The sequence below is a fragment of the Cherax quadricarinatus genome, chromosome 46 (genome assembly GCF_038502225.1).
Source record: "Cherax quadricarinatus isolate ZL_2023a chromosome 46, ASM3850222v1, whole genome shotgun sequence".
NCBI lineage: Eukaryota > Metazoa > Arthropoda > Malacostraca > Decapoda > Parastacidae > Cherax > Cherax quadricarinatus.
The window spans coordinates 32,933-55,763 of NC_091337.1; the positions used below are offsets into that span (position 1 = coordinate 32,933).

Consider the following 22,831-nt stretch of genomic DNA (forward strand, 5'->3'; position numbering starts at 1 on the left):
ATGTTTGAACTACTTAGTTCACTGTTGTCAAAATGACAAAATAGAAATATAAAAACTAGGTTTTATAGAGAATAAGTGGATATATAAATTGGGGTATTGTATGCCATTATTATATTCAGAGTGAGAGTCAAGGCACCTTCCAACTTTCAAAACCTTTAGCAATACAAGTATTAATCCAGGTATACCTCTGAGTACTACCACCACCCACCACCAGGACTGTGTTGTGACTGACTCCATAGATTTCTAAAAGCTAGTCTTACATTTTCAAGATGCATATTTGCTGCAGCAGTTAAGGTACTTTACTTGGTCCATGTGTGCCTCAAGCTATATGCTTGGTACAATACTCACCTTAAGGTCCTCGAGTGAGGTTTGCAGCTGTTTTCCCCTCCCCCCAAGCATTTATGCCATTTTGGGTTGTCTTTGACCTTCCCAAACTTCATGTCTTTGCAATTGCTGGGATTAAATTCCAGTAGTCATTTGTCAGTAGCCTGTCCAGATCCATTTATAGGCTTTTCTGGTCCTCTCATGTGCCTGTATGCCCCACATTAGTGTCACGTCTTTGCATGCAGAAAGAATATAAAAGCATGGTGCCATGATTGGAGTCCTACTTTATCTTTTCTCACTTGTGTTCTTTTCAATATTTTCACATTGCCATTAAACAGACACCCATAAAGTGGGTGCTTTGAAGCCACTGAAAGATATGATCCAAGGAATTTGAATTACCCTTTCCTTAGATCACCAAGCACTGTATGACTCGTATGGGTTTAGCTCTTGCTCATGAATATAATCATCCAACAAAGACAAAGGAATCAGGTTCTTCTGCTATGGGCATCTACATTTATCTGAAACAGTTGTGGCCCTTTTGCTGAGCTTTATCTTATGGGTATTCCTTGACTCTCTGAAAAGACTTCACCTTTGCTTGCTCTTCTAGGTTATGGAAACAGTCTCTTGTAGTAAGTGATACTTGCAATCTGAGAAGATGCGCTTCATCCATCCTCACTCTCTTGCTTGGTAATGAAACACTGTAAAGTGTAGTACTGTATTTTCATACATGATTTGTGGTATTTCAAAATGTGAGTGCTCATTCTGTACAATACTGTATAATAATACTGTATTTTAATATGACTTAATTACAAACATGTAAGTGTTCATACAGTTATGTTTTGAATCTTCTTAAACTATCATTTCCCTTTTCTGTTCCATCATGGACTTAAAAATATTCTTATGAAAACAGGTATTTGGGCACCAGCGTTCCCCATCAATGGAGTTCAAGGAGTTAACCAAGAAAGATGCACAAATCCAATTAGCACAGGAGCTGCAGAAGCTACTTGTCACCTGCCCAAATTCTTATAAGGATGTCATACAGAAGGATTTTGAAGGATATGAGAAGCTTTTTGGGCGCTTCATCAATGAAACAGGGCCATCAGTGGAATGGGAGAAAATTCAAAAACTTCCCGAAGGAGCTGTAAGTTAATACTTCTTTAATTGCATTTTTTTTGTACCTTTTTCTTAATATTTGGTGGAAATAGTATTTAAAAAATGCTAATTAATGTGATTGTTCCCACTGGATCTCATGTATGACATTCTTTATATACTGTGCAAATATTTTCATGCCAAGTTAGTCATAATTTATTCTGCTTACATGTGACCCAAATATTTATTGACAGGTGTGGAACTTTTCTGAACTACGTGCTCCGGATACTGAACTTGTGAAAAATATGCTTAACAAATTAGTTGTTGTGAAACTTAATGGTGGTCTTGGTACATCCATGGGTTGCCAAGGTCCCAAGTCAATCATCCCAGTGCGCTCTGAGCTCACCTTCCTTGATCTTACTGTTCAGCAGATAGAGGTGAGTAATGTATAAATAATTAATAGACAAAAAGTATTTGTATTAATGCATTTATTCTGTAGTTTTTTATAAGTTATCCTGTTGTAACTTCTGTAACAGTGTAGCACTAGGCCTGCCACACTCGTGGACCATGGTGTAAGTCCCTGTCCATTTGTCTGTCCACTTCTCAGTCATTCATTATGACCTTCTAAACTGTGTTAAGTATAGCTAGGTCTACATTTGAGATGGTAGAAGTTGTCATTGGCAAGCAGAATTGGTTTAGTTCCTGTGAAGCATTAGGAAGGTAATTGATGTAGATGAAGAACAGCAGAGGGCCTGAAATACAGCGGACCTTCGGGTAATGGCATTAATCCATTCCAGAGAGCTTGCCTTTAACCAATTTGGATATTAGCCGAATTAATTTTCCCCATAAGAAATAATGGAAATCCAATTAATGTTCCAGACACCCAAAAGTATTAAAGAAAATAATTTTTTTTTTTACATGAAATATACATTTCCCTATACAGAAAACAATGAGACATGCACAATAAACAATACTGAAATGACACTTACCTTTATTGTGGACTTATTGATGAGTGATGAGATGGGAGGAGGGGAGAGGATGTAGGTGTACTATTGTTTGGAAGGGGAATTCCCTTCCATAAAGACTTCAGGTAACAAGTTCTTTTCTGGGGTTACTTCCCTTCTTTTTTTTTAATGCCACTAGGACCAGCTAGAGAGTCCCTGGACCCCTGTCGCACAAAATATCTGTCCAGAGAGCTGTGTTTCTGGCGTGTCTAAGATTTCCCTAAAATGGAACACAAGAGTTTCATTGTACATGTTGCCAATACGGCTTGCAACAGCTGTGTCAGGATAATTTTCATCCATAAAGGTTTGCACTTCAACCCACTTTACACAAATGTCCTTAATCTTTCATAAAAGCAACTTCCTCACTCTTTCTTCCTCCTCCTCTGAAGCACATTCCTGAGCTGTGATGTGTTGCTGTTGCACCTGAAGCTCTTGCAGCTCTGTAGTGTTAGCTCTTCATCGTCGTCCTCCGCCAACTCTTCTACATCCTCGCCACTAACCTCTAACCCCATGGAGTTCCCCAATGCCACATTAGATTCCACAACTGGCATAGGCTCCTCAGGGTTAGCCCCAAATTCTTCAAAATCCTTCTCTTGCCACATTCTGGCCACAATTTTCTCCAAGCAGATTTCAAAGTCCTGCAAGTCACTTCCTCCCAAGCCTTACCTATAAGGTTTATGGAACTGAGGATACTGAAGTGATCTTTCCAAAACTCTCTTAGGGTCAATTCAGTGTCTGAGGTCACTTCAAAGCACTTTTGAAACACTGCTTTGGTGTACAGTTTTTTGAAGTTTGAAATGACCTGCTGGTCCATGGGCTGGAGGAGAGGAGTTGCATTAGGAGGCAAAAACTTCACTTTGAAGAAGCTCAGCTCCTCCACAATTTGCTTTTGCAAGTTGTGAGGGTGAGCAGGAGCATTGTCCATTACCAGGAGGCACTTGAGTGACAATTTATTTTCCAGGAGGTATTTTTTCACAGTGGGGCCAAATATGTCATACAACCAGTCAAGGAAAATGTCCCTAGTGACCCATGCCTTACTGTTTGCTCTCCACATCACACAGAATTTAGTCTTGACAACATTGTTTTTCTTGAAAACACAGGGAGTTTGAGTGATACACAAGTAAAGGCTTCACTTTGCAATCCCCACTAGCATTACTACAAAACATGAGAGTTAGCCTGTCTTTCATTGGCTTGGGGCCTGGGAGTGCCTTTTCCTCCTGGGTAATGTAGGTCCTGTTTGGCATTTTCTTCCAAAACAGGCCTGTTTCGTCACAATTAAACACTTGTTGGGGTTTTAATTTTTCAGCCTCTGTGTACCCCTTAAAGTCCTGCACATATTTTTCAGCCTTTTTTTGTCAGAACTAGCAGCCTCACCATTCCTTATCACACTGTGTATGCCACTATGATTCTTAAATCTCTCAAACCAACCTTTGCTGGCCTTAAATTCACTAACATCAGCACTAGTTTCAGGCATTTTCTTCATTAGATCATCATGCAACTGCCTTGCCTTTTTACATATTATTGACTGATAAACACTGTCTCCTGATAATTGTTTCTTGTTGATCCACTCCAACAACAGTCTCTCCACATCAAGTATTTGCTATCTGTTTTGTAAGCATACTTGCACCTTTCGCAACTACAGCTTCTTGATTGCCTTTTTGTTGGCCAAGATAGTAGCGATGGTTGAATGGGGTTTGTTGTACAGGTCCGCCATCACAAATCCGGCAACCAGTTATTCGGTTCCTTCAGTTATTCGGCACTAATTTTGGCTAGCATAATTTCAAATTTTCAGGGTTGCCACACCAACCTGCTGGTACTGTTTGATGGCGCTACTTGCTGCATAAGTCATTCCAATTTCTTTTTCTCCATTTATTGTTTTAACCTGCCTACTTTTAGCCCTAGCCATGGTTCCAATGAATAAAAGAAATGCTTCTCATTATGTAAAGCGCCTACACAGTACATTATCTATTAACCCTTTGAGGGTCGACAGGCCCTCTCCGAAACTCGTTCTCAGGGTCGGCCAAATTTCAAAAAAAAAAAAAATTATTTTTTCTTATGAAAAAATAGAGTATTTTTTTCTAAACATTATAGGCTAAACAAAAAAATTTTAGCGTCAATACTTACCGAGATATGGAGGTGTGAAATTTGCCAAAATTGAACAACATATGGTAACATCGCCGACTGCCGTCACCCGGTATTTTTCTATTTACTTTTTTATGTACTATTTTCAATTTTTTTTCAATTTTTCTTTTTCTGAGTAACTTTTATGGCCTCTGAGGCCAACATGATCAGTATTTTGTAAGTTATTTCTTTTTCAATACTACACAATAAGGGCGTAAACACTGTTGTCATTATTTTGTTTACAGAAAATATTTACACAAACAAACAATATGAAATGTTGTTTATTACTATTTTTCTATATTTTATATACACATATACAGTCACAGGACATGTTTCTAGAAGTTCTGCAGCCTGTGGAACTCTTTGAAACATGGTGTCATGCACAGTGGAGTTTTGCACTCCTCACACATAAAACGAGTGTCTCTGCGTTGTCGTGGGCGTTTTTTTGTATGTGAACAGACGTAACACCTCTTCTGAGCCTTTTTCTTCAAAGCAGTAGCAGGCAGTTTTACCAGGAAGTGATCACCATGCTTCAGACGAGCAGGTAGTTGTTGATAATTTGGTGGGCGGTCAATTGCAGGTGCATTTCCTTGGTACTTGAATACTATTTGTCTGATGACAGACAAACAGAATTCGCCGTACTGTGGTTTGTTTCTGGTGCTCATCTTATACATATTATAAGCATTGAGCATGGAAATGTCCAGAAGATGGAAAAACAGTTTGATGTACCACTTATAACTCTTGCGAACACAATCAGCAAACCCAATCTGCATGTCACATTTGTCCACTGAACGCATGTTGAAGGTGTAATCAATCACAGCTGCAGGTTTTAGAATGGGTTCATTTCTCTCTCTATGCTGCCTGCCACTGTCTGCCATTTCATTAGGGTGAATTGATGACAACAGTGTGACATCTCGTTTGTCATGCCACCGAAATGCCATGATGTCATTGGCAGCAAACGCCTGCACCTCACCTCTGCGAGTGCCAGCATCAAACCTGGGCATATGTTTTCGATTTGCACGCACTGTGCCACACACATCTGTCATGTTCACTCGCAAAAAATCACTGAGTGAGGGGCTTGTGTACCAGTTATCTGTATATAATATATGCCCCTTACCAAGGTATGGTTCTATCATTGTTCGAACCACATCACCTGAGATGCCCAATAACTTCCTGGTATTTTGCAATGTATAACTTCCAGTGTACACAATAATATCCAATACCAGACCACTGTAACAATCACAAAGCACAAACAACTTTATACCAAAGCGTTTCCTCTTGCTTGGTATGTACTGCTTGAAAGAGAGTCTTCCTTTGAACAGAATCAAAGACTCGTCAATTACAAGCTTCCTGAAGGGATAAAAATGAGTACTGAATTTCTGTTTCAGATACACAAACACATTCCTAATCTTATATAACCTGTCAGTTCTGTCAGGCCTGGTTTTATCTGAGAAGTGAAGCATACGTAACATTAGCACAAATCGATTCACTGGCATTATATCACTGAAACCTGGTGTTGCAATCAGGGGGTCTGTTGACCAGTATGATTTCACTTTGTGCTTATACACATGTGGCATAAGCATTATTGTGGCAAAGAAAAGATACATCTCAGCCACAGTTGCCTCCTTCCATTGGTGTAGACGTGATTTTGGTGAAAGTATTGTGTTTGCCATGGTGTACTCGTAGTATGTGTTGCTTTCCATGACAATACTTTTCATCAGTGGTTCGTCAAAGAATAACTCAAAACATTCCAGTTCAGTGGCATTGTTCCCAAGTGCACAAGATGGCCGTATTCCACTTTGGCTGCCATCAAACTGGTGGGGATTTGGAACAAAATTGACAGCTTCCTGCCAATCCCAGGTGCGGTCTGCTGGTGGGTACTGGACAATGACAGGTGGTTGTGGTTGTGGAGGTTGTGGTTGTGGAGGTTGTGGTTGTGGAGGCTGGTGTGGTGGGGGAGTGGGGGATGGTGGCCTTTGTTCTAGATCAGCTGAGGCAGCGGCGTGGCTGGCAGCGTGGGTGGCAGCATGGCCCACTGCTGGTGCCTCACCGCCGGCACCACTACCACCACGCACATTTTCCATCCCAATTGCAACAGTATCTTCGTCATTTTCACTGTCTGTTCCTGTTGTACAGCCACGGGATGTACTCCGAGATACACTCCTTCCCCTTGGTATAACATATGGCACACTTCCAGAGCGCATATATCGTCGTATATACTGACGCTTCACTGGGGAATATTGCATTTCACTATCACTACTGGAACTAGTTTGAAGAGCTTGTAGTTCATATTCACTATCACTATCATCACCCATGCTCTCATCTGAGTCTGGGATTTGGGAAAATAGAAGTTTCCTCTTGGGTTCTGGAACAACTGAACGTGAACACGAGGGCCCAGCACCAGAGGTGGAAGGCTGAGGGTCGTCTGGGTTTTCTTCACTATTACCGATATTATGGTCATTAGTTTCGGTCAAAACCTCACTAAAACCACGAAACTCATCTTCACTGGCACTTCCATCACTATTAGAACTGTCACTGGGGAACAAAAGTGTCCCAATTCGCCGAGGAGTGAGGAGCTTCTTACCGCGAGGCATGGTGGACATTGTTTACTAAGAGGGCATTCCCACAATGCACCACTGGGTCCCAGATTTTTTTTCTACCGCGCACACTGACCACGCAGACCCATTCTCTCACACCTAGGCCTATCAGCCTTTTTGCGCAAGATTTGAGGCCGCTAGAATTTATGCGTACTAGTACGTCAAAAACCCCTACGCGTAAGACGTACTAGTACGACGAAAACCCTCAAAGGGTTAAAGATAAGGTGGCTTTGAAGCCACTGTCAGTTGCCATGAACTCAGTCTCATGAAGCAGGAGAATATGCTTTATTATTAAGCTAATATCAACACTACAGCTTATTTGCCTGTCACAACTGATCTGATATGACATAATAAACAATATAAATAACATAAAACATGTTAAATACTCCAGAATGAATAATAATTGTCATAATACCGAGCAGTTCGACAGAGGTATGAAGAGGATATGGTATACAAATGCCATTCTCCTATCCCTGTCTTGGGGGCTTATATTAGAGAAAACGGAGTATAGCACAGGGCTAACTGTGATATACACCCGTACTGCACCATAAACCTGAAACAAAAAAGTTATTTTCTCTCTATAGATTATCAAATATAGCAGCATATGTGTAGAGAACCTAGGATAACCCAGAAAAGTCAGACAACGTGGCTTATTTTTAGTACCTGGCTTGGGTTAGCCATATATGATTTTTGGTAAATATTGGATTCCCAGCCAGGGTAGAAACATTAGGTGTGCTTCTTTACACCTGTTGTCTATATTTACCCATCAGTAAATGGGTACCTGGGTGTTAGTCGACTGGTGTGGGTGTTATCCTGGGACATTGGCCTAATTTTCTTGAAATACTCAGCATAACAAGCAGCTTTCTATATAGTAGTATGTCACTGATGCCAGCTAGGACAGTATACCGTGTACATGTATGTGTAGTAAATAAAGATATTATTATTATTATTTATTATAATATTATTATTATTTTCTCAGTTGTTTGTTGGGTATCTTATTCAAACTTGGGCAATGTATGATGGAAAGATACTTCTTATCGTACACCAAAAATGAAAGAAATCAGACCATAAATAGCGAAGTTCACTTCTCAGCCATTAGCGGCCGCTTAGCGGTATATTTTTGTATGGTTATATTCTCATTTTTTTGGTGTCATTTGATAGAATGAAAAATACATTACAGAAATAGATATGATTTTGATTGCTTTCATGACGAAAAGTACCTTGAAATTGTGCTGACAGTAGCGAAAATGTTCTATTCTTTAGCGAAGCTCAAGAGTAAACAAATGACGTCACCGTCCAATACCTGTCTGCCTGCCAGTCCAAATTCCAATACGGCGTCAAGACTGGGTTGACATTATTTATAAAATTATTACAATAATTCAGTAGTCTGCATAACAGTAAATCTCCTATTTTTTGGTGAATAAAAATTCCAAATGGTAAGCAAGAGTAATATAGGAGGGGCCTGTAGCCATGACTAATGGACAGAGAAAATGTTATTTTAGTGCCAGGAATGTCTGCATTGTTTATTCTGGACCCTATTTTTAAATTGGCATCTGTTGAAATTTGTGTGAAATCGGCCAAATTGCCAATTTCTGACCACTTTATTGGGTAGTTGAAATAAGTGAATGGGCAGTTTCTTGTACTCAGTTGACAGACTAGAAATAAATAAGTTTATTCAGGTATACACAAATACTGTTACATAGATTATCATACATAGCACTGTATGTATAGAGAACCTAGGATAACCCAGAAAAGTCAGACAAAGTGACTTATTTCCAGTACCTGGCTTGGGCTTGCCATGTATAACTTTTGGTAAATATTATTTTTTTTCTCGGTTGTTTGTTGCGCTATCTCATTGAAACTTGGGCGATGTATGATGGAAAGATGCTTATTAATGTACAACAAAAATAAAAAGACTGACGATAAATAAGGGAGCTCACTTCTCAGCCATTAGCTGCCTCTTTGCAATATATTTTCGTATGGTTTTTATGGTTGTATTCTCATTATTTTGGACTCATTTCATAGAATGGAAGATACATTACAGAAATAGACATGATTTTGATTGCTTTCATGACGAAAAGTACCTTGAAATTGAGCTCAAAGTAGCGGAAATGTTCGATTTTTGCCGATGTTCAATGAACTTTGTGTAACTCAAGTTGGTTAATTTTATTAAGTGTATTCTAACCTAACCACTCTGTAATCCGGCACACTACAGGTCCCAATGATGCCGGATTTGTGATGGAGGACCTGTATAACCTCTCTTTCTTTAATTCAGTACTGTAGTATTTCTCACCCTTTTTACCACAGGGTTGGCACTGGAAGCTTTCTTTGGGCCCATTGTGGCTTATTTAGCAGTTACAAGCACTAAAAACACTGGAATAATACAAAATGTATCACATGTACGAATGGAATCGTCTGGACTGGCTTGTAAACAATGGCACACTAGCTGAAGGCTGGGCAGCTCAGGTGCGCAGGCCAGACAGACAGGCAGACACATTCGGGACGAATGCCCTTAACCGAATTCTTGGGTGTTAGCTGAGCCAATATTTTAACGCAAAAATGCGCTGCTATCCGATTTTGGCGTTAGCCGATGCCGCCATTACCCGAGGGTCCACTGTACTTCCCCATGGCACCCCTCTGTGTTAATTAATCAGGTTGCTGAAGTGCAGTATTACATAATGTTCTAATTTGATAGGTAGGATGTTATGTATGAAAATGGTATACAGTACCGACAGGTTGATAAGTAAGACGCATGCAGCAGTTAGGTATCTTTATTCCGAAACATTTCCCCTACACAGTAGGCTTCTTTAGTCGAATACAGAAGAGTTAGCAGAAGCAGTAGAGATGTGAAGGCAATATAATCAGTCCATCACCCTTGAAGATGTAGTTTTGAGGTAGTCAGTCCCTCAGCCTGGCTAAACTTTTTTGTTAACTCTTCTGTACTCGAATGAAGAAGCCTACTGTGTAGGCAAAACATTTCAGGATAAAAATACCTAACTGTTGCACGTGTGTCTTACTTACTAGCAGGACATTGTCTACTGTATCAAAAACTTAATTTTATTTTTTGTTTAGTAAAGAGGCCCATTGGATATTAATTATTTTCAAGAGGAATAGATTGAGCTGAGCATTTTTAATATTGCTTCATTGGCACTTCGTCTCAGCCAGAAGTCAAACTGACAAGTGTCAAGAATGTACGGTTATGAATTCATGTATTCGTTTATGCATTACTTTTTCCAATTATTTTTAATAACCACCCATCACTGCATCTTATGCTGTGCCTTAGAGCATTTCATTGCAGTCACTGCTTTACCTAACAGCTCTTCATTTGTGTTGCTGCTAAAAGTTTACCAGTGTACCCTATAACACTGCTCTGAGTTAGTGGTGTTTTAGGTATACCAAATAGTCCTAGGTTCTGCTGTACCCATGATTATTTGAAAAATTTGAAGCAGTATGCATATAAATAACAAGTTATATAGAAACACACATTATCATAATTTTTGATAGAAATTCCTTTCTAAATGACATTTTAAGGGAAAGGGTGTGACTGCTGTTTTTAATATTATGCCACTGCAAGTATGCTGTGCCTAAGAGAACATTACTTCATTCCTAAGAATGCATTACTGTAACTCTGCTATTCATCAGAACATTTCATTGCAGTTACTGATATACCTAAGAGCACATTATTATTGCATCTTACTTCTGTTCCTTATGACACATCAGTACATGTATATCTCACTGTTGTACCCAAGACATCTAAACTTTGAGAGATTACCTCATCGGGCAATCACTGTTGATACAGACAACACAAGACTCCTAGAGTCTTGTTCTCAGCAGTGACCCTTAGCAAACATTTCCTTTTGAGAGTTAATCTAACTGCAGGAAATTCTTATCTGCATCCACAAACTAGAACAGATTTACTTGATTGTGGAGTCTAGCCAGAAACCTGCTGTTCCTCACAGGCTAATCTAACTTTCTATGACCTCTCTCTCACTTCAAGATGCCATGTGCACAGAAGGACTGATTCCTGCAGATATTCTAATGGTGTTAGTATCCCCAGTCTACACCTTGAGGGTCCCTGAGTTCACTGGGTCTTCCCTAATCAGTATTCATGTACACAGTGGGATACTAGCTTCTGGACTGTTATTTAATGGGGCAATTACTAGCAATGGGCTAGTAACCCCTTCTCCTGTAGACATTTACTAAAAAAGAGAAGAAGAAAAACTTTATAAAACTGGGATGCTTGAATGTGCGTGAATGTAGTGCGGATGACAAGAAACAAATGATTACTGATGTTATGAATGAAAAGAAGTTGGCTGTCCTGGCCCTAAGCGAAACAAAGCTGAAGGGGGTAGGGGAGTTTCAGTGGGGGGAAATAAATGGGATTAACCCTTTGACTGTTTCAGGGCCCTCTCTGAAACTGTCATTCTATGTCGCCAAATATTCGAAAAAAAAAAAATTATTTTTTCTTATGAAAATGTTAGGAATATTTTTACTAGTGTTTTAAGCCTAAAAAAAAATTTTTGCCATCAGTACTTACCGAGATATAGAGCCGCAAAGTTTGCAGAAATTGACGTGCGTACGGCAACAGCGGCGACTGCCGCCCACCCGGTATTCTTTTATTTACTCTTAATTCAAAGGTTTCTTGCATTTTTCAATATTTTTCTTTTCCAGGTAACTTATGTGGCCTGTGAGACCAATGTAAGGTGCATTGTTCAAATATACACTCATTATTTACAACACAATAACAGAACAAACTTTATCACTATTAGTTTGTGTATACACTTTGTTTACACAAACAAACAATACAAAACAATGTTTATTACTATTGTTCCATAATATATATACATATGTACAGTCACTAAACACGTTCCTAGAACTGCTGCAGCTTGTGGAACTCTTTGAAACATGGGTATATGCATAGGGGCACTTCACACTCCTCACACATAAAACGAGTGTCTCTGCGTGTTTGTGGGTGTTTTGTGGTATGCATACATACATAACACCTCTTCTGAGCATTTTTCTTGGCAGTAGTAGGAGGCAGTTGTATGGGGTAGTGATCACCAGGCCTCATACGAGATGACGTCTGTGGGCGCTGGTCTATTGCAGGAGTTGCTCCTTTGTACTTTGCAATTATTTGTCTGATTACTGACAGGCAAAATTCACCATATTTTGGTGTTTTGTTGGTCTTCAACTTGTATATGTTATAAGCATTTAGCATAGAGATATCAACAAGATGGAAAAAAAGTTTGATATACCACTTATAACTCTTGCGTACACAGTCTGCAAACCCAATCTGCATGTCACATTTGTCCACTAAGCGCATATTGAGGTTGTAGTCCATGACAGCTGCAGGCTTTAGAATGGGTTCATTGGTCTCTCTGTTGTCCCTGCCACTGGGTACCATTTCGTTTGTGTGAACCGATGTCAACAATGTGACATCACGTTTGTCATGCCACCGAAATGCCATGATGTCATTGGCAGCAAAGGCTTGCACCTCACCTCTGCGAGTGCCAGCGTCGAACCTTGGCATATGTTTGCGATTACCACGCACTGTGCCACACACGTCTGTCAAGTTCACTCGCAAGAAATCACTGAGTAAGGGGCTTGTGTACCAGTTATCAGTAAATAACATATGCCCCTTACCAAGATATGGTTCCATCATTGTTCGAACCACATCACCAGAGATACCCAATAACTTCATGGTATCTCTCAAAGTATTACTGCCAGTGTACACAATAATATCTAAAACAAGACCACTTCTGCAATCACACAGTACAAATAGCTTTATACCAAAGCGTTTCCTCTTGCTTGGTATATATTGCTTGAATGAGAGTCTTCCTTTGAATAAAATCAAGGACTCATCAATAACAAGCTTCCTGAAGGGATAAAAATACATGCAGCACTTTTGTTTCAGGTACATAAACACATTTCTTATCTTATATAACCTGTCGCTTCTGTCAGGCCTGGTTTTGTCTGAAAAGTGTAACATACGCAACAGTATCAGGAAACGATTGACACCTATAATGTCACTAAAACCTGGAGTTGAAATCAGGCGATCTGTTGTCCAGTATGTGGTGACAGTGTGCTTATACACATGTGGCATAAGCATTATTGTGGCAAAAAACAGGTACATCTCTGCTACAGTTGTCTCCTTCCACTTGTGTAGCCGTGATTTTGGTGAGAGAATTGTATTTGCCATGGTGTATTCACAGTATGTGTTGGTTTCCCTGACAATGATGTCCATCAGGGGTTCATCGAAGAATAACTCAAAGCAGTCCAGTTCACTGGCATTGTTCCCAAGTGGACAAGATGGCTTTATTCCACTTTGTGTTTCATCAAAGTCATGGGGACTGGAAACAAACTCGTCACCGTCCTGCCAATCCCAGATGCGATCTGCTGGTGGGGTCTGGATATTGTACCGTGGTTGTGGCTGTGGTTGTGGCTGTGCAGGTTGTGGTGGTGCAGGTTGTGGCAGTGTGGGGTAGGGTGAGGCTGGTTGTTCTGCTGAGTCAGCCGCGTGGCTAGTAACGTGGCCCGGTGATGGTGCCACATGGGCCGTGCCACCCTCACTATCACCACCACTGCCTCCTCCCTCACTGTCACCATTCATACCCATCGTTACAATATCGTCATCTTCACTATCAGGTCGTGGTGTTGGGCCACGGGATGTGCTCCCAGAGTTTCTCCTTCCCCTTGGAACAACATATGAAACACTACCAGACCGCATGCTACGTCGTACATACTGGCGCTTCACTGGGGAATATTCACTCTCACTGTCACTAGAACTGCTTTCAATGACCTTGAAATCACTATCACTATCACTATCACTATCACTGCTATCATCAGGGTGTTGTACACGACCAAATAGTTTCCTCTTTCGTCCTGGTACAGGCGAACGTGAACGTGAACAAGCCGGCACAGCACCAGAGGTCGAAGGGTGTGGGTCATCTGGGTTTTCGTCACTATTTACGTTATCCTGGGCACTTTTTTCGGTAACACTCACTTGAAAACCCTTGAATTCACTGTCACTGACACTTTCATCGCTGTTAGAGCTATCACTTGGGAACAAAAGACCTCCAATCCGCCGAGGAGTGAGGAACTTCTTACCGAGAGGCATGGTGAAAATGGACTGACAACATGGCGTTCCCACAATGCACCGCTAGGTCCCAGATTTTTTTCACAGGGTGCACACCGACCACTGAGACCCATTCTCTCCCGTGTAGGCCTATCAGGCCTTTGGCGCTCGATTTGAAGCCGCTAGAATTTGTGCGTATAAATACGTCAGAAACATTGGCTCGTAAGACGTATTTATACGTCGGAAACAGTCAAAGGGTTAAATCAGGAGTATCTGAGAGAGTTAGAGCAAAGGAAGGGGTAGCAGTAATGTTGAAGGATCAGTTACGGAAGGAGAAAAGAGAATATGAATGTGTAAATTCAAGAATTATGTGGATTAAAGTGAAGGTTGGATGCAAAAAGTGGGTCATAATAAGCATGTATGCACCTGGAGAAGAGAGGAATGTAGAGGAGAGAGAGAGATTTTGGGAGATGTTAAGTGAAGGTATAGGAGCCTTTGAACCAAGTGAGAAAGTAATTGTGGTAGGGGACCTGAATGCTAAAGTAGGAGAAACTTTTAGAGAGGGTGTGGTAGGTAAGTTTGGGGTGCCAGGTGTAAATGATAATGGGAGCCCTTTGATTGAACTTTATATAGAAAGGGGTTTAGTTATAGGTAATACATATTTTAAGAAAAAGAGGATAAATAAGTATACAAGATATGATGTAGGGTGAAATGACAGTAGTTTGTTGGATTATGTATTGGTAGATAAAAGACTGTTGAGTAGACTTCAGGATGTACATGTTTATAGAGGGGCCACAGATATTTCAGATCACTTTCTAGTTGTAGCTGCACTGAGAGTAAAAGAGATGGGATACAAGGAGAATAGAAGCATCAGGGAAGAGAGAGGTGAAGGTTTATAAACTAAAAGAGGAGGCAGTTAGGGTAAGATATAAACAGCTATTGGAGGATAGATGGGCTAGTGAGAGCATAGGCAATGGGGTTGAAGAGGTATGGGGTAGGTTTAAAAATGTAATGTTAGTGTTCAGCAGAAGTTTGTGGTTACAGGAAAGTGGGTGCGGGAGGAAAGAGGAGCGATTGGTGGAATGATGATGTAAAGAGAGTAGTAAGGGAGAAAAAGTTAGCATATGAGAAGTTTTTACAAAGTAGAAGTGATGCAAGGAGGGAAGAGTATATGGAGAAAAAGAGAGAGGTTAAGACAGTGGTGAAGCAATGTAAAAAGAGAGCAAATGAGAGAGTGGGTGAGATGTTATCAACAAATTTTGTTGAAAATAAGAAAAAGTTTTGGAGTGAGATTAACAAGTTAAGGAAGCCTAGAGAACAAATGGATTTGTCAGTTAAAAACAGGAGAGGAGAGTTATTAAATGGAGAGTTAGAGGTATTGGGAAGATGGAGGGAATATTTTGAGGAATTGTTAAATGTTGATGAAGATAGGGAAGCTGTGATTTCGTGTATAGGGCAAGGAGGAATAACATCTTGTAGGAGTGAGGAAGAGCCAGTTGGGAGTGTGGGGGAAGTTCGTGAGGCAGTAGGTAAAATGAAAGGGGGTAAGGCAGCCGGGATTGATGGGATACAGATAGAAATGTTAAAAGCAGGTGGGGATATAGTTTTGGAGTAGTTGGTGCAATTATTTAATAAATGTATGGATGAGGGTAAGGTACCTAGGGATTGGCAGAGAGCATGCATAGTTCCTTTGTATAAAGGCAAAGGGGACAAAAGAGAGTGCAAAAATTATAGGGGGATAAGTCTGTTGAGTATACCTGGTAAAGTGTATGGTAGAGTTATTATTGAAAGAATTAAGAGTAAGACGGAGAATAGGATAGCAGATGAACAAGGAGGCTTTAGGAAAGGTAGGGGGTGTGTGGACCAAGTGTTTACAGTGAAACATATAAGTGAACAGTATTTAGATAAGGCTAAAGAGGTCTTTGTGGCATTTATGGATTTGGAAAAGGCGTATGACAGGGTGGATAGGGGGGCAATGTGGCAGATGTTGCAGGTGTATGGTATAGGAGGTAGGTTACTGAAAGCAGTGAAGAGTTTTTACGAGGATAGTGAGGCTCAAGTTAGAGTATGTAGGAAAGAGGGAAATTATTTCCCAGTAAAAGTAGGCCTTAGACAAGGATGTGTGATGTCACCGTGGTTGTTTAATATATTTATAGATGGTGTTGTAAGAGAAGTAAATGCGAGGGTCTTGGCAAGAGGTGTGGAGTTAAAAGATAAAGAATCACACATAAAGTGGGAGTTGTCACAGTTGCTCTTTGCTGATGACACTGTGCTCTTGGGAGATTCTGAAGAGAAGTTGCAGAGATTGGTGGATGAATTTGGTAGGGTGTGCAAAAGAAGAAAATTAAAGGTGAATACAGGAAAGAGAAAGGTTATGAGGATAACAAAAAGATTAGGTGATGAAAGATTGAATATCAGATTGGAGGGAGAGAGTATGGAGGAGGTGAACGTATTCTGATATTTGGGAGTGGACGTGTCAGCAGATGGGTCTATGAAAGATGAGGTGAATCATAGAATTGATAAGGGAAAAAGAGTGAGTGGTGCACTTTGGAGTCTGTGGAGACAAAGAACTTTGTCCTTGGAGGCAAAGAGGGGAATGTATGAGAGTACAGTGGACCCCCGCATAGCGAACTTAATCCGTGCAAGAGGGCTGGTCGTTATGCGAAATGTTCGCTATGCGAATTAATTTTCCCCATAAGAAATAATGGAAATAAAATTAATCCGTGCAAGACACCCAAAAGTATGAAAAGAAAATTTTTTTACCACAAAAAAATGTTAATTTTAGTACACACAAACTGAAAAAGGCATGCACAATTACATGACACTTACTTTTATTGAAGATCTGGTGATGATTGATGGGATGGGAGGAGGGGAGAGAGAGTGTTAGTGTTTAGAAGGGGAATCCCCTTCCATTAGGACTTGAGGTAGCAAGTCCTTTTCTGGGGTTACTTCCCTTCTTCTTTTAATGCCACTAGGACCAGCTTCAGTCACTGGACTTCTTTCGCACAACATATCTGTCCATAGTGGCCTGTACCTCTCGTTCCTTTATGATTTGTCTAAAGTGGTTCACAACAGTGTCATTGTAACAGTCACCAGCACGGCTTGCAATAGCTGTGTGAGGGTGATTTTCATCAAAAAAGGTTTGCACTTCAAGCCATTTTGCACACATTTCCTTAATCTTTGAAGTAGGCAATTCCTTCAATTTCTCTCTCCCCTCCTTTGAACCAGTTTCCCCAGGTCTGGCCTCTTGCTCTTGAAGTTGATCTATCAGCTCATCAGTGGTTAGTTCTTCAATGTCCTCCTCCACCAACTCTTCCACATCCTCCCCACTAACCTCCAACCCCAAGGACTTCCCCAATTCCACAATTGATTCCTCAACTGGTATACTACTCCTCTCAGGGTTAGCCTCAAACCCTTCAAAATCCCTTTTGTCTACACATTCTGGCCACAGTTTCTTCCAAGCAGAGTTCAAGGTTCTCTTAGTCACTCCCTCCCAAGCCTTACCTATAAGGTTTACACAACTGAGGATATTAAAGTGATCCTTCCAAAACTCTTTTAGAGTCAATCCAGTGTCTGTGGTCACTTCAAAGCACTTTTGAAACAGAGCTTTTGTGTACAGTTTCTTGAAGTTGGAAATGACCTGCTGGTCCATGGGCTGCAGGAGAGGAGTGGTATTAGGAGGCAAAAACTTCACCTTAATGAAGCTCATGTCCCCATAAAGTCGCTCTGCCACGTCTGTAGGATGACCAGGGGCATTGTCTAACACCAGGAGGCACTTAAGGTCTAATTTCTTTTCAGTTAGGTAATCTTTCACATTGGGGGCAAATGCATGGTGTAACCAGTTATAGAAAAATTCCCTAGTGACCCATGCCTTACTGTTTGCCCTCCACAGCACACACAAATTATCCTTGAGGACATTCTTTTGCCTGAACGCTCTGGGAGTTTCAGAGTGATACACTAATAAAGGCTTAACTTTGCAATCACCACTAGCATTGGCACACATCAACAAAGTAAGCCTGTCTTTCATAGGCTTATGTCCTGGGAGTGCCTTTTCCTCCTGAGTAATGTAGGTCCTGCTTGGCATTTTCTTCCAGAACAGGCCTGTTTCATCACAATTAAACACTTGTTCAGGTTCCAGTCCTTCAGTTTCTATGTACTCCTTGAATTCATGCACATATTTTTCAGCCGCTTTGTGGTCCGAACTGGCAGCCTCACCATGCCGTATCACACTATGGATGCCACTACGCTTCTTAAATCTCTCAAACCAACCTTTGCTGGCCTTAAATTCACTCACATCATCACTAGTTGCAGGCATTTTTTTAATTAAATCGTCATGCAACTTCCTAGCCTTTTCACATATGATCGCTTGAGAGACGCTATCTCCTGCTAGCTGTTTTTCATTTATCCACACCAATAACAGTCTCTCAACATCTTCCATCACTTGCGATCTTTGTTTCGAAAACACAGTTAAACCTTTGGCAACAACAGCTTCCTTGATTGCCGTTTTCTTGCCCACAATAGAAGCGATGGTTGATTTTGGTTTCTTGTACAACCTGACCAGGTCGGTGATACGTACTCCACTTTCATACTTATCAATGATCTCTTTCTTAATTTCAATGGGTATTCTTACCCTTTGAGGTGTAGGGTTGGCACTAGAAGCTTTCTTGGGGCCCATGGTCACTTATTTTCCACAAACAGCACCGAAAACACTGTAATAATACGAAATATTCCGAGTGTATGCTTGAATGTTACCGCGGAGGCTAGCTGGTAAACAATGGGACGGGCGGCACATGTGAGGCTGGCTGAGGGCCCACATTGGACGCGTCTCGGACGAAGGTCGCTGAGCGGGTTTTTGTCCACTATGCGGGGCAAAATTTTAGCGAACAAAGCGTTCGCTATGCGGATTGTTCGCTATGCAAGGCGTTCGCTATGCGGGGGTCCACTGTATAGTTTTACCAACGCTCTTATATGGGTGTGAAGCATGGGTGATGAATGTTGCAGCGAGGAGAAGGCTGGAGGCAGTGGAGATGTCATGTCTGAGGGCAATGTGTGGTGTGAATATAATGCAGAGAATTCGTAGTTTGGAAGTTAGGAGGAGGTGCGGGATTACCAAAACTGTTGTCCAGAGGGCTGAGGAAGGGTTGTTGAGGTGGTTCGGACATGTAGAGAGAATGGAGCGAAACAGAATGACTTCAAGAGTGTATCAGTCTGTAGTGGAAGGAAGGCGGGGTAGGGGTCGGCCTAGGAAAGGTTGGAGGGAGGGGGTAAAGGAGGTTTTGTGTGCGAGGGGCTTGGACTTCCAGCAGGCATGCGTGAGCGTGTTTGATAGGAGTGAATGGAGACAAATGGTTTTTAATACTTGACGTGCTGTTGGAGTGTGAGCAAAGTAACATTTATGAAGGGATTCAGGGAAACCGGCAGGCTGGACTTGAGTCCTGGAGATGGGAAGTACAGTGCCTGCACTCTGAAGGAGGGGTGTTAATGTTGCAGTTTAAAAACTGTAGTGTAAAGCACCTTCTGGCAAGACAGTGATGGAGTGAATGATGGTGAAAGTTTTTCTTTTTCGGGCCACCCTGCCTTGGTGGGAATCGGCCAGTGTGATAATAAAAAAAAAAAAAAAAAAGTGCACGAGTGAGAGGGGTTGGATTTGAGTGGGACTTGCACATCAGAGCTTATTTCTTGGGTAGCATTGAAAATTGGGTTGGGCAAATGTTTTGTTAGTGGGATGAATTGTTAAGGACCTGCCTAGTATGGGCCAACAGGCCTGCTGCAGTATTCCTCCTTTCTTATGTTCTTATGTTCCTCCATTCTTCAACAACAGCCTTCAATAAAGGTAACAGTCATGTTGAATGTTCATTCTTTTGTGCATGTAAATCTATCTTTAAGGTAAAAAAAAATTGTTGATACTTCTGGGTGTCAGGAACGGATTAATTGTATTTACATTATTTCTTATGGGGAAAATTGATTCGAAAATCGTAGATTTCAATAATAGTAGCACCTCCAGGAATGGATTAATTATGAAAAACGAGGGACCACTGTATTCAAATTCAAAGTTTATTCTCTATAACGATTACAATGCTGAATTTGCAGAATTGGGTTATTGTGTGGTTTACATGTAGTAAAGTACTAATTACAGAGGGTGCCACTAGAACACCTAGCATGGGTAGGCATTTCGGGCAGACTTAGATTAATTCTTAAATTTAAAATTGTACAAATTACGTGTATGAGGTAAGTTGGTATGGTATATGTAGAGAACCTAGGATAACCCAAAAAAGTCAGTGGCTTATTTCCATTGGGTCTTTTATTACTGTATTACTGGGGGTAACTAGAAAATTATTCCTTTTATATGCCTTCACTCAGAGTGTCATTCCTTCTAAAAATGGTGTGCTACATGAGAATGGGAGTGTTTCTTTTTGTTTATTCTACTGTATCAACGTGGAGACAACTCATACACAATGTAAGGTGTTTGTATTATGGTATAAGCTTCACCTCAGTGGAAATAAGTCACTCTTGTCTGATGTTTTTGGGGGTTATCCTAGGTAATCTACATGTATGCTGCTATGTATGATAATCTGTGTAACTGCATTTATGTGTACCTTTAACTGAATAAAAATTTACTTACACAAACATAGATATGAACGTGTATGAACCATAACCAGACGTATTCGTCTGCTTGTTTACAGACTCCACGCATCTATCCCGTCATTTACTTGTTCTCTCTCTCTCTCTCTCGCGCGCGTTTATTAGTTTTATCACGTTTACTCGCCTCTCACCCTGCATTAAGTCTACAAATATTTTAAGGTAAGTAATGAATGTACGGTTTGTGCATTTTATCATTTTAGGGTGCTTTAAATATTTATTATGTGTGAGTGGGTTAGCCATACCTACCACACCTGACCTCTTGCAATAAATACAGTTTCGTACTTAATCCGTTCCAGAAGGTCGGTCTAAATCTGAAACGTACAAAAACCAAAGTAATTTTCCCATAAGAAATAATGTAAATACAGCTAACCCCTTTCAGGGTCTATGCCGTAGTTCTATGGCTTTGAGTTGTGCGTCCAAACCATAGAACTATGCCACAATTCTAGCGGCCTCAAATTTAGCTCGAGAAGGCTGGTAGGTCCTACACTTAAGAGAATGGGTCTGTGTGGTCAGTGTGTGCAGTATACAAAAAATTGAGCACCCCCATGGCATTGTGGGAATTGTAGTTGTTTTTGCTTGAGAGGCTTGGCTACACTGATTTATTTATTTATTTATTTATTTATGTCTTTGCAAATAGTACATTGAGATTATGTATTTACAATAATGGGTTGCAATGCAAAGAGAGCCTCTATTATGCCTAGGCATTATGGGCCGACTTAACATTATTGGCTTACTGACTATTTAACACTAAGAATTATATCAGAGTTGTACAGTAGAATATTGATTATACCTCGAAAGGGTTGGAGAGAGGGGGTAAAGGAGGTTTTGTGGGCGAGGGGCTTGGACTTCCAGCAAGCGTGCGTGAGCGTGTTAGATAGGAGTGAATGGAGACGAATGGTACTTGGGACCTGACGATCTGTTGGAGTGTGAGCAGGGTAATATTTAGTGAAGGGATTCAGGGAAACCGGTTATTTTCATATAGTCGGACTTGAGTCCTGGAAATGGGAAGTACAATGCCTGCACTTTAAAGGAGGGGTTTGGGATATTGGCAGTTTGGAGGGATATGTTGTGTATCTTTATATGTGTATGCTTCTAGACTGTTGTATTCTGAGCACCTCTGCAAAAACAGTGATAATGTGCGAGTGTGGTGAAAGTGTTGAATGATGATGAAAGTATTTTCTTTTTGGGGATTTTCTTTCTTTTTTTTTGGGTCACCCTGCCTCGGTGGGAGACGGCCGACTTGTTGAAAAAAAAAAAAAATCTTAGTTGTGCAGTAGATTATTAAATATAAGTGAATCTAATTTATATGACAAAAGATATATTCAAAAATGCTTTTTTGTGAAAACAATGATGCAATTGTATTCCTGTAGACAATGGATAAAAGGTTCAAAAGTAATTGTTGAAATTATGATATGGGAATACATAATTGAGTATGTGAGTACTGAGTATTTAGCATTTAGTCTAGGGTGATTAAGTGGCTTTTGAGAAGAGTCTTAAATTGATTTTCAGACTGGGTTACTTTAGTACCTTCTGGTAATGAATTCCATATTTTGGGGCCCTATATGTGCATAGTTTTACACAGTGTGATATGGACATGAGATACATCAAAAAGAGATCTGTTTTGTGTTATGGTCATGTGTCTGGTTAAGGTTGGTGAGGAGAAGTTTGAGTGGAGGGTTTATATTTGTGTGTATTGTTCTGTGTATGTAGTAGGCACATGAATAAGTATGGATATTCTTAATGGTGAGCAGATTTAGACTTTTGAAAATTGGTGGAGTATGCTGGAGGGAGTGGGAATTTATCATCATTCTGACTGCTGCCTTTTGCTGGGTTATTAGAGGTCTTAGGTGATTTAATGTTGTTGATCCTCATGCACAAATTCCATATGTGAGATAAGGGTATATGAGTGAATGGTACAGTGCCAGGAGAGCTGATTGTGGAACGTAGTACCGTATCTTTGATAGTATGCCTACAGTCTT

At 40.6% G+C, this 22,831-nt stretch overlaps 1 protein-coding gene across 1 annotated transcript in view; it reads left to right on the forward strand.

Moving 5' to 3' along the window:
* Positions 1 to 22,831, forward strand: part of LOC128688420 (UTP--glucose-1-phosphate uridylyltransferase) — a 170,285-nt gene that overhangs the window by 24,049 nt on the left and 123,405 nt on the right. The window contains exons 2-3 of the mRNA XM_070094413.1: positions 1,235 to 1,465; positions 1,668 to 1,850. Coding sequence (XP_069950514.1) covers positions 1,235 to 1,465; positions 1,668 to 1,850 — 414 coding nt within the window. The remainder of the gene's footprint in view (positions 1 to 1,234; positions 1,466 to 1,667; positions 1,851 to 22,831) is intronic.